Source organism: Papilio xuthus, unplaced genomic scaffold, assembly GCF_000836235.2.
Source record: "Papilio xuthus unplaced genomic scaffold, Pxut_1.1 DF825946.1, whole genome shotgun sequence".
Taxonomy (NCBI): Eukaryota; Metazoa; Arthropoda; class Insecta; order Lepidoptera; family Papilionidae; genus Papilio; species Papilio xuthus.
The window spans coordinates 11,431,054-11,443,763 of record NW_013532703.1 but is presented as its reverse complement, the minus strand read 5'-3'; the positions used below and the strand labels follow the sequence as shown (position 1 = coordinate 11,443,763).

General features: G+C 32.7%; 2 protein-coding genes across 2 annotated transcripts in view; both read left to right on the top strand.

Moving 5' to 3' along the window:
* Positions 1-2,130: 2,130 nt before the first annotated feature.
* Spf30 (Splicing factor 30) lies at positions 2,131-4,181 on the top strand. The gene is given in 4 exon segments (NM_001312742.1): positions 2,131-2,344; positions 2,429-2,688; positions 2,807-2,953; positions 3,173-4,181. Coding segments are annotated over 4 exon segments (720 nt in total). The 5' UTR covers positions 2,131-2,302; the 3' UTR covers positions 3,444-4,181.
* Positions 4,182-7,624: 3,443 nt separating this feature from the next.
* The window catches only part of LOC106124132 (lachesin), a 57,897-nt gene continuing 52,811 nt past the window's right edge, over positions 7,625-12,710 (top strand). The window contains exon 1 of the mRNA XM_013320600.1: positions 7,625-8,016. Within this exon, the coding sequence (XP_013176054.1) occupies positions 7,869-8,016 (148 nt within the window). The 5' untranslated portion in view covers positions 7,625-7,868. The remainder of the gene's footprint in view (positions 8,017-12,710) is intronic.

Here is a 12,710-nt window from a genome sequence, read left to right as displayed (position 1 = left end):
CTAATATACGTGAATGTTGACGAATCATAGCAATGTGATACTTAAAATTTTGCTTTAATATTTTTCAAAAAAACAATTGAGAATATCTTTGAAGGCTAATATATTTGCATTGTTAATGTTTGTATACATTATCTTTGGATGTATTTTTACGATTATCATATATCGAGAGTTTTTACGACTCTTTGTACCGCGAAGCTTGCATGTATTATGCGATTATAATAACTATTGGCGAATAACATTTTTTATAACTACATGATTAGATCGGTTAGGATATTTATAGCGTAAAATACGGATACTAATTGTATGTTTTATAATAATAACGTAAAATATCCTAATACTGACAATTTAAACTGCATAATTTTTATAATCTTTGTTAATATTGCATTTCATTACATGAAAATGTTTGAATTACAACGAAAAAGCTATGTTGCAGAAATTTAATCATATGTAGAATATAAATTAAAAAGCTTTGCTTAAATGGCTATCTTTAATATATCCACAGTCAATTTATTGTCGTGACGTCGTCGCTTAGACAATGAGGACTTCTAGAATATTCCTTCAATTGAATATTCTGATCTCTGGAAACTTTGTCGAAGTTTAGACTGATATTAAATCGCATTCGACTGATTTTTAAACAATGGCAGCACTAATAAAAAGAAATACATTTTTGTAGGTTATTACATTGATGAAAAGGACCTGCATTCTAACAATAGATATTTTTTTATTTTTACAACGAAAGTTTTAACATGTTTGTACGTCACTAGGCTAGAATGAGGAACAACAATTAGTTGGAATTTAGAAGCTGCACTATTAACATTTTAAAGTACTTTTTAATAGTACTATGCCTATAATAAAAAATACGCATTTTTACAAATCATTCCCTCAAAATTAAAATTTATATAAAAAATTGTAAGCGAATTTTTAAAAATGTTTAATGTACTCATTTAACTAAGACTCCACCTATATAATTGTCGGACAGTTACTTTTTTAATAAAATATGTTTTTTTTTGAAACCTTGCGGCCCGACCCCACGTGAGTGGGATAAGACCAGATATTAGGATATGTTTTTATACAAATAATTGAGAACACGATACATGATATACTTTATTTCTTTTTAATTTATTTCATGTATTTATGCAGTAGTTTCGGTTTACCAATTTAACTAATATTTAAATATGAATTGCTTTAAATTTTTTAGTTCCCTTAATCTTGAGGAATTTAGAATCATATTATATTGGTATGATTTGTAAATGTAAATCAACCGTTTATATACTAACATCTAATTTATTGTTTATTTAAAAATTTCGATTGAATTAAGTTCGTAAGTTACATTAACCACTAATTATTAATTGATGAGCTTATTTTTTTCTACTTAATTTGCTGCAACTATACCAAACTCCTTATTTTTTAAAATTACAAACGCAAAAGCATTTTTGATTAGTAGTCGATCTCTATTTATTTCTAAGATAATGGATATTGACTCATGTTTTGTATTAATGAGTATTTCTTTAACTAAAATTCATAGCAATTTTTATTTCATAAATGTCTTCAAATTACTATATATGTATACTGCACTAGAAAAAGTTAAAGCCTGTTTAATAATTAAGTAATTTTGCTATAGTAAAAGTTAAATGTAGCGATGTACTGAAATATGTTCTTATTAAAAGAAATTAACAGATTTTGTTTTTTTTTAATTAATAGGTATTCTTTGTTAAACGGAACTGGGGAAACCAAAAAATTATTTGATCACTTTTAGTTCTAAGGCAGGTAGCAAAGAGTATATAAAATGGCAGGTGGTTTGAAGAAGTTATCTTCATGGTTCTGTCGGTTTAATTTGGCTAGATACGCTCATGTCAATACTGTAAGGATGGTACTATTTGGTGTGTACTGTAAATTGTTATTTGCATCTCTATCAATGATCTGATACTTAGTTAATTTACTGTCGTCGTGTATATTATTATGAATGAATGAAATATCATTTATAATGAAGTCATTTTATGAGAGATAAAAAATCAGTAATCAAATTCATAGACCATTTCCATAACGTCTATTATTTATCAACATATTTCGTTATCTGTGCTGTACCACTTTTTCTATTTAAGCTGTCATCAACTGTCACTGTCAATGACTGGTTATGAATATAAATGGTTGTGGTTTGTTAATTTTCAAGTTATATTAGTGTATTGTTATAAAGTAGATGTTTTAAACTTAGTAATTGTACTTTTACAAAAAAGGCTCGATCCATAGGTTGAACATTAAGTTGGATCCTTTATGACTACGTGAAGGTAAATATAACACAATAATGGCGGAGGATCTACGGAATTACAAACTGCAACTACAACAGGTAACTATGACGATATGAAAAAATTTAACATACTTGCTATGCGACTGTGTTATATAAATAGAACATGTCCTTAATATTTTATAGGTGGAAGCTGCCTTATTGACCGATCCCGAAAATGAAGAACTTCTTAAATTAAAGACGGACCTAGAAGAAGTAATTGAGTTGACTCAAGATCTTATAAAAACTCAAGAGGGTGATATCAAAGTTGATATTCATAGTTCTAGTAATAATGATAATGTTGCAGCCTCCCCCCGGAGCGATGACGACGAAGCCACCTTCAGTAGCGCTGCAACCAAGTGGCATGTTGGAGAGAAGTGCCTTGCTAAATGGAGAGCGGACGGCATGTTTGTATTCAATCTTATTTTCTTCTATACTTTAGCAATAACATTAATTTAATTGTGAAAGCCTTTTCATTTTGTCACAATGCAGTAATGCTTTGTTAAGATTTTGTCATTTTTTTAGGTTCTATGAAGCTGTTATTGAAGAAATTAATAGTGATACTTTGAAAGTAAAGTTTGATGGATATACAACATTAGAAGTTGTGTCCGTAAATGATGTAAAACTTGCAGGTCCTGGCTTTAAAAGACCCCACAGTGGTGATGAAAGCAAGTGAGTCTTGTTATATATTTTATTAGAATTGAAATATTACACCAATCAAATTTATATTCACTGTCATGTCCAATTTATCACTATTTAATAGAATTATTAAATTTTAATTATTAGACTTGTGTGACTCTTTTTAAATACATTTTGTAGTTAATAAATATGTAATCCTTGGAAGAATAAGAAGAATCAAGTAAGTTAATTTAAAAATATTTTTATTTTCAGACATGTAAAAGGCTACAATAGGGAATACCTTAAGAAGAAAAAGCAGAAGAAGCAGCAAAGATTTAAACAAATCGAGGAAGAAAGAGAAACTGACAAAAACAAATGGCTAACATTCCATTCTAAAGCATCGAAAAAGCCAGGTGTGCGGACAAAAAGTATATTTGCATCTCCAGACAATTTGTCTGGCAGAGTTGGTATAGGAACATGTGGCATATCTGGGAAACCAATGACTGAGTATACCCCTGGAGAAAAGTGGAAGAAAGGGGGATAATGAATGGCTTCACCTTTAATAGTGTAATTTTACTTTAAGTTAGGTATTATTACTGAATATAATTAAAATTATATTTTTTGCAATTATACTGACACAAAGTATCTCTTGTTGTTCCATTATTTGGGCTTAAAAATATTTTTTGTAAATATTAATCTTGTCTTTCATTGAGCACTGTTACCAAATTTTTTGAACTATATTTTTTAGAATTTTTAGATGTGACCTTCTTTTAAAAATTTTAATGCATTTAGATATATAGCTAGGAATATTTCACAAATTAATGCAAAATAAAAGCAATAATAAAACTTGAGCAATAAAAATACACTTAGAATAAAACTTAGTAATGTTGTTATTCTGAACTGTTAACTATATAATTTTCATCACTAAATTATAGTTAAAGTTAGACGAAGTGGCTTATTAATTAATAAAGAAAAAAAACAGCATTTACATTTTACTTAAAGTTTTTGAGATCAATTTTATAAAGAAGCTACTTAAAGATGTTACATAGGTTAATGTTAGAATTTTATTACCGAGACTTTGATCTGCAGTGAAGCTTGTATAGTTATCCCTCTCATTCTTTCTGAAAAAAGAGAGACAACTATATGTTATACAAGCAAAATGCTTACAGCTATGTAAAAAATAATAAAGAACGACAATAAGAGTAGTCTGTCTAGTACAAAATTTACATTAAAAGTGAAAATTAAACAAATAGCTTGCGTTTATTCAATTGTATCGACAATACTATTTGTTTAGTAAATAAATGATTATTTACTGCAGTCGTTTTTTTGTATTAAGTGTCATTATATTATCTCATACATGGGTATCTTGTAATTATGAGAAGAAAATCAGCATATTGAGTAAAAAAAAAATTACTACATATTAAAATTTTATTCTATAATACCAGTATTTTTTCTGGCTTCTGGTTATTAAAAAATAACCGTGTTTATAACTCATCTGAGACAAGTATTAGTCTACGTTTTCAATGGTAATTAATGTAAATTCCATACTATAAAGGAATTTGATTAGAATACAAAAATTTATAACGTAGATGTACTTTTTTCTTAAAACTGACTGGACTAAGCTATGCAGGTGCACTGTAGGACACAGTCATTAGCAGTAGCAAAATAGCATCATTAGTATTAATTTTAGTAATGTGGTACCAAATAACGGACTTTTTTACATCAGAAGATATACCATCCAGGATGACCAGTTCTCATAGCTAAGGTGGCCCGACCCAGGTCTTGTCTAGACTACGACCTACACAAACTTTAATATGTTGAATTATTAAACTCTTAATGACAGTTATGTTACTACTAACTACCGCCCGCAACTCCGTTCGCGCGGTATAAAAAAATACTTAATAAGTAGTCTGCCAAATTTCTGCAGCCTTTCTGGAGATACCTTCTAACATCCATCTATTAATCCATCCATCTAAACTTTCGCATTTATAATATTAGATATCTAATCCCATACTGTCCATTATCGTATAGTTTCGTTTAAAATACAAAATTACTTTTGCCGACCTACTTACGGTCTTCTTACGACCGTTTTCATCATGTTGCTCACTTTTATATCTATAGCCAATTAGCACCAGCGGACTACTTTAGATGGAGGGTGAAAGGCGGTCATTGATGGCAACCAGAATTTTGGGGACTTTCAGATGAACCAAACCAAAAAGCGCGTGGTCGCATATCGGAGTTTTCTACCATACTTTGATATAGGGAATATGTAAAATTTTAGCCATTCATAAATTGCGTAATTAAAACTATTTTCTTAATACTTAAGTGATAGACAATTCCCGCCGACTTCCCGTAGGGAAATTTCAGGGAAATGAAAATCATGAGATCAATCAATGTGGATCGCAATATAAATCTACAGAACAAAATAAATATGAACATTTATAAATATGGCTATGAGAAAGGTTTGATGTTGATATTATTCTTGGTCAAAGTATTTTTTTTATAAGACACATGATTTCACGTCCTAAACATAATTTCGTACAGTTCAATTTTTTGGTTAGTGCTTAGTGTACATAGGTATGCAAAACGTACCAAAAACATATAAAAAACGTACAAAAACGGAGCCACAATAAATAAATGTTTTCTTCCAGACTATGTCACCTGTGCCAAATTTCATCGAGATCCGTTGTGCCGTTCTAGAGACACCTTCGAACTAACATCCATCCATCCATTCTTTCATCCATCTAAACTTTCGCAATTATATTATTAGTAAGATTATGTACACGAAAACAGGTTTTAAATTATTTTTAATCAAATACTAGGTATAAATAAACGATGTACGAAACCCTAAAAAAAAAGAAAATGTTCATAAATAAAATACTGAACCTTGTTCGAATATAGCATTCTTTGAATTTATATTGAAAATTCATTTTTAAATTAGATTTACCTTCGTCGTACGCTGCTACAGAAAATTAGATTAGTTCAGATGCAAATTGCATACGTTCCTCTGTAAAGAAAAAGTTGTCCATTTCATTTCTTAGTAAGGTTTCTTTACGTCAAATTGGATTTGTCGTAGGGTATTGGATGTATCGAATAATAAAACGCTAATACAAATCTTATTCTATTGACTGAAATTCATTGAAAAAATACTAAACATTATTAAAGTAGCCAATCTTCAGCTAATCAGTCGGTGGTCGGTATATATTGAGTATAATACAGCTAGCGTCTTTATAGAGATAATTCGCCAAAAACCAAAGGAGATCAGTTATTTGCCGTTCTCGGCCTATTTGCGCCCTTGTTATATAAAAAAAGATATTCGAAAAAAACCGCATGTAAGCATATTGGACGTATGGCTTCCAAGTCTTGTGATGATGATAGGAGTATTAACGTCTAAATTCGTTTGAAACGATAAAACAAACATCAATCACAAAAAAAATACAATCTCTTGGTTAATTGCATTTTGCCATCTTTTCTTTCTAAACTGTATTTTTAGAGTAGAAGGCAAACGAGTAAGCCGTTTGGTGATTGCGCTAAACTAAACTAGCGAAGTGACTGTGGAGAGGACGTACAGTAAGAGGATATTTCCTCTTCATATTCGTACCCTTCCCTACTAAATGCACTTACGCTACCTATCTTTTACCTATAAGAAAAGGATGGAAAGGTGAAGTGGACAAAAAATACTAGAAGAAAAGGTAGTTACTTGCCAGCAACTTTGAGATTGAGACTTCAAATGTCTTAGCAACCCCGTGATGAGTGCTGTAAAGTGCAAGAAACGTCCTTAACATATTTGTGTTTTAGGAATTTTAGCATTTAACTTATTTAAGTTTTAAGTTTTTGACTATTTTAATACCAATGTGCGGTAATTGAGTAAACGGACATATGATTTATACTTTGAAGTACATAGATTTTATTTTTAGTCTACCTCGGTTCTGGGTTTTAGTTTATGTGCTTATCATTTTGTCAAGTGTTGTTGTGGTTTTCAAGGAAGCTTGTGTAAAATACATTCCTCGCAACGATTCGTTTCATACTACATGTTGCAATCTCTGTAGCCTATTTGTACTTTCATTACACAATACATTTTATTGTACTGCTTTGTTTTCGACTTTTTAAAAACCCCTATGGGTGGTAGTTTTTCGTGTCTCTCACAGAAACTCAACAAAATCTTTAACAAGAAACACCGCGGCGAACACCGCCGTCCATGGACATCTGCAATATCAGTGGTTCATTTGGTGTCATACATAAAGACGACTAGTTACTGAAGAGTCTGGTTACGAACCCCTCATTACGTTTTTAAGGGTTAAGTATAAGCATAAGTAAAGTGGCGAGGAAACTTGAGGAAAGCAATTCTACCTGGTTGCTATTTAGTTAATCCCCTGGACGTTATTCGTTTCTTTTAAATTTCAATAATCGTTACGTAAATGGGGCACAGTAAAAGGATCCTTAAAGGATAAGATGGCCATGAAAGGCAGTTTCGGTCGCTATCTTAATCGTTTAGCCTTTAGGCGTATTTATGTGGCCAGTAATAAGTTATCAGAAGCCTAATTACGGCCGCGAAACCACCTGTCCGCTATCATCGCTGTACATAGGCCTTCGCATATACTTCCGTACGTCTTACGCGCGGGCCCTCCCCCGCGGCGCGATTGGTCGGGGCCGGGGGTGCGCGCGCAGCGGCCCTCCCGCGGCCGGCGCGGCACGGTGCGAGTCCGCAGGAGCCGGCCGCCGCAATGTGCGGCGCGGACAGTGCCGCCGCGACCGCGACCGCGCCGCCTCTACGCCGACACTCTACGCCGACATCCCAACGCGACCGCTACCACGCAGCGACAACTCTTCACGCGATCGACTTGAAACGAACTTTTAATTTTCAAAGTTTCAAAAAGTTATGTTTGACTTTTCGAGAGATTTAGTTTAAATTACTTTTTTATTTGTGAGCGATAGAGTACCAAACTTAAATTTAATTTGGTGATGTGCGATGGGTGAGGCGGGTAGGATGTTTGTTTGCCTGGCGCGCTGCGCGTGGGCCTGCGCGCTGTTGGCCGTCGTCGCCGGCGCCGCCGCGGAAGCTCACGCAGACGTTGACACCTCTACTGGCCTCGGAGATAACACTCTCACTAATTCAGGTAAATTTATAATTTTTTTGTTATTTAAAATAATAAATATTACTATTATTTATTACAAGTTAAATGCAGAGATTTCGAATGGACCATCATTTCTTCTAGTATGACATTTTTTTATCTATACCTACATATATTCATATTTTAAAAAGGAAAGATTTGTATTTTTGTATGTACTGAATAATCTCAAAAACTGCTGCACCGATTTAAAAAAAATTTGAAAACTACATTATCAATAGTAGCATAGGTTATATTTTTACTTGAATATATTTTTTAATTCCGCGAGGACGAAGTCTAATGTTGTATAATACAAAACTTTGATTTGATAGATACGTTGACCAACATGACAGTTAATAACATGATTTTTTTGTTGTTGTTACAATATGACATATCGTACAGTTGTTACTGTGTATTGAGATAAATAAACATGAGGTCCCATTAGTTCTCACATTTAGACCCTATCTGTGTCTGAAGTATAGGTATTGTAAACATAATTTGTGAGGTTAGAAGATTGATATGATTTGACTTTATTATCATGTACAAATTACACACAGTACCTGTATGAGAAGAAGTTTATATCACATTACATTAGTGCATTAATTGTGTTAACGCTATGTAACTTTTCAAAGATTTTATATGATTTATGAAGTAATTTGAAGTTATATTTGGTATGGGATAGCTAGTTATGAAAGAAAAAGTATTTTATTGGATACTTTTGTATGCTGATCGAATTAACCGATCAACCCCTATTCCGCATCTTGAATAGGTTTATATTCTACTTAGTCTGAGTTACGCAATATCTCGCAAGAGACAGAGTTTAATATGGAGAACTGACCACCAACCTTCGCTAGTTGTAGAGGCACCTCAAGAAGTCTACGAAGTCATGATGTGATTTTGTAATTATAACTTTACTATATTTTATTATAGTTATAAAATGTCTTGAAATGAATTTCTCTTAAATTTCTATTCTAGTCTATCTTCCTACATTAATCATGGCTAAAAATAAAAGACATAACTGTGTGTTTTAGTGGCAATGTTTTTAGATATTGCCATTGACATTGACGTATACTTTCTACGATTAAAGAAAATCAAGTTTCTCTTTTATATTTTTAAAAATATCGACTCTAAAGAATACAAAATAGGAGTTTGTATTTTTAGACATTGCGTATAGGATGAAGAATGAATTTAATAAAGTAGTTTTTAACTAAGACTAAAATTTTATTTATTATACGTTGTATTTTATGCGCTACGGCAAAGAACAACTTTTATTAGTGGTAGGGATCATTGAGCTTAAGATAAAAGGTAGATTGATGTACATTAAGATTGTTAACGTTGTTGTCTTTTAAATCTTGTCGGTGTTGCTTCTTATCCATAAATCGAGTTGTTCGAAGCGACGCGAAGCGCCGGCGGTGAGCGCCCGCTCTAGATTTACGATGGCTTTTTAAATTTAAACCGTACCAATGCTTTATTGTCTTATATCTTTTCTTTAATCTTTATGTTTAGCTCTTTATCTATTAATTTAGATAAAAGAAAAACTTTTATTTTAGACACTTTAAGTTAATTTTAAAATATTACGTACAAAAAATTATATTTATTTTAATTATTAATAAAATATATATGTGGTATATTTATTGATATGGGTGTCGATGTCGTTCGATTTTAGATAATATTAATAAGTCATACCAAATTTAGTCTTTTCGGTATTTTTACATGAATACGAGATTAAATGAATAGTCGATGGAAAGTAAAAGTTTTTCGTTACAGTAAAAATAAATAAGTTAGCACATACATTTCTGTAAAAAATGAACTTTTTTGTTGATTCTGAAATGAGAAAATCTATTTCTGAATTTTAGCTTAATATATATTTTTATAAGACATAGAACCGATAACTTAATTTTTATTAACGGTAACGGAAATGGTATTTTTTTTACGCATTTTATGGTTAACCTATATCACCTCTAATAGACTAAACCACTATTTGGAACTGAATAAATTTATGTCACAATCGAATTAAGATTGCTATGTGTAAATAGAATTGAAAGAAAACGTAATGATTATGAAATAAAAGTGAGAGTGGGCGGCGACAACGTAGACCGACACCTACCGACTTTATGTACGAAACGAAATTAGAAGCAAACCATAGAAGCTCCCGGCGTTTGCTGCCATAAAGTATAAAAGTTCATGTTCTAAATCTGCAAAGTTTATTTGAATTACAACATACTAAAATTTTAGAATAATAGGATTATTGTTACTCAAATAAAAGTATTTTTCAAAAGAATATACTGAGTTCAGAATGAGTAAAGTGACAATGTTAAGTTCCATAATGTTATGCATAGTTAGACAAAACTTGTTTAATTTTTAAGTGGCGTTTTTTTATCTCTGGTCAATCCATTTTTTTCGTCAATTTATGTTTAATAATTAAGAACTTCGTCAATATATATGATCCTACATCAAATTTAAAAAATACCGTGACTGTAGATGCGTCGCGTAATTAATGACAGTAGTTTTGTACGGTTCATTTATTAAGCATAATAAAAGCATATAAGCGTATAAATATTTTGTCCCTATCTAATTAAATGAGAGACTGAATTATTATGCGAGTTATATATTATTATAAATACTAATAAGCGCAAATAAACCAATACAATGTTTTAGATAAACCGTGGGACCGGAAGCGTTTATCAAATGACAATGCGCACAGAGTAATATAAAATTAACGAGTTATGAAACGCTGCAATGGTAAGAATTATTTTAGACCGATGGACAGAGCGATGCCAGTAATTTGGTCAGTCATAAATTACACGTTTAACTGAATTACGCGCGTTGAAAGCATTCCGGCACTGCCAAATGCGAACCATTTTCATTCCCCTGCAACTCTCGCGCGGCCACTGATATGTAGGCATTCGGCGCACTTCGCAAATGAGCTTTGAATCAATGAAATTTAATTACAGAGCCGTTTGCCATGAAAATGTCATTTGATTATACGTACACTTACGATCTAAGCATAATGTGCAATCTCCTTTGCATACACATATAGATTCTGTATGAAGTGAATGAATGAATACTTTATTTGAAGAAATTAAGAAAAAACAAAATTAATCGATCTGTGAGAATATTGAGTAACCTCATTACACAAAACATTGAGTTTCTTTTTGATGTTTACAGCGGATAGAATTGCCAAATATTGTATTAACATATGATTAAAAAAGGCCTGAAACACAATCGCTATTTTTTTATTTCATCAAACATAAATATAATGTTATTTGGAGATATGGTATTTAAGTATTTTCCGTAACCGCTATTTTCATTAGAAAATTGTTAGTATTTTAGGCGTTCCTCTAGCATTACTATAAAGGCATATCAATGTGGAACGTTGTGCCGTATTGAAATATCAACGACAGTTATGATCGTCGAACTCGCAGCGCAGGAATTTGATAATGGCGCGCTGCAATTATTCAATAGTTGGCTTTCCACGAAACTTATTCGGGCGAACTAACCGGCGATAACGTCGTAACGAATTAATCAAAATTTCATCCTTACTCTAATATGAGTCTTGATTAGTGAGTGGGAACAATGGAGTCTGAGGCACGGTGGATTCAAAGTTTCTAAAGTTGAATTGCTACGTGCCTATGACTGTGAAGCTCCTTTGTTACAAAACCAAGTAATGAAAGCGCCGGCTGATAATAATTTACGAATAGCAGAAGTGTCGTTGTACAATGGCGAAAATAGAGGTCCGAGAAGCATTCCATTGGGCGAGCGGCGAATGGCGAGCGGGCGGACGCAGCCATCGACTGACAGCCGCCTCGACACAAACTAAAATAATTATCATCATTGTCTCTGGCCACGGCGGCCGCTTTAATTGTTCATTTACATTTACAACGATGATACCAGTTTGAAACTATTTCGTTCATTTCACTCGGGTGCTCTGCTACCGTGTTATTACGTTCAAGGTTAATCGTCCGTAAAATGGAAATAAATTGGTATTACTCTGATTTTGTGGTAGTATATCAGGCGCGGATGGTAATAATTCTACAGCCTACGGAAATGTTTGACAGATATTATTTTATGTTCACGATTATAAACATACAAAAGTATCTTTAGACGCTTATTTCAGTTAAGTATATAGTTATAGCTGCTTATTTCATATAACATAGGAAATATTTTTTGAACTTACAAAAGAATCATGGAAGACGATGATAAGAAAAGCAAAGTTTTAACACTATCTTGAAGTAAGTAGTAAAATTGAATGTAATAGCCGGATAGCTACCCACTTTTGTCCCGGATGCCTTCACGTATTGTAATGCGCCGTAGGGGCGCGATGGTATTACAAAATGAAATTACAAGAGAAGCTCGTGGAGTCCTCGCGCGGCATTAATTTGTATCAAGGAATTTGTAGAGATTTAGCTTGAGCCGGGACGGAGTGTTCATCGCAGCCGGCGAGCGTTAACACTTATTAAGGGGGTGCATCGCTGCGACAGATGTAGGGGAGGACCCGCCATTTGCGTAATGTCAGGAATGGTTACACTCGATTTAATAAAACTCCGACAACATTTTATTCTAAAGAATTTAAGAGTCAATTCATTTTAAACGCCACAGTGGCATTGTGAGGAAGAAAAAACCGTGAGCCGAAACGTGCCTGGAATACATCGCTCGGGCTTGGATTTCTTATCGATGGCAATTGAGATGAGTAGGTACTTATG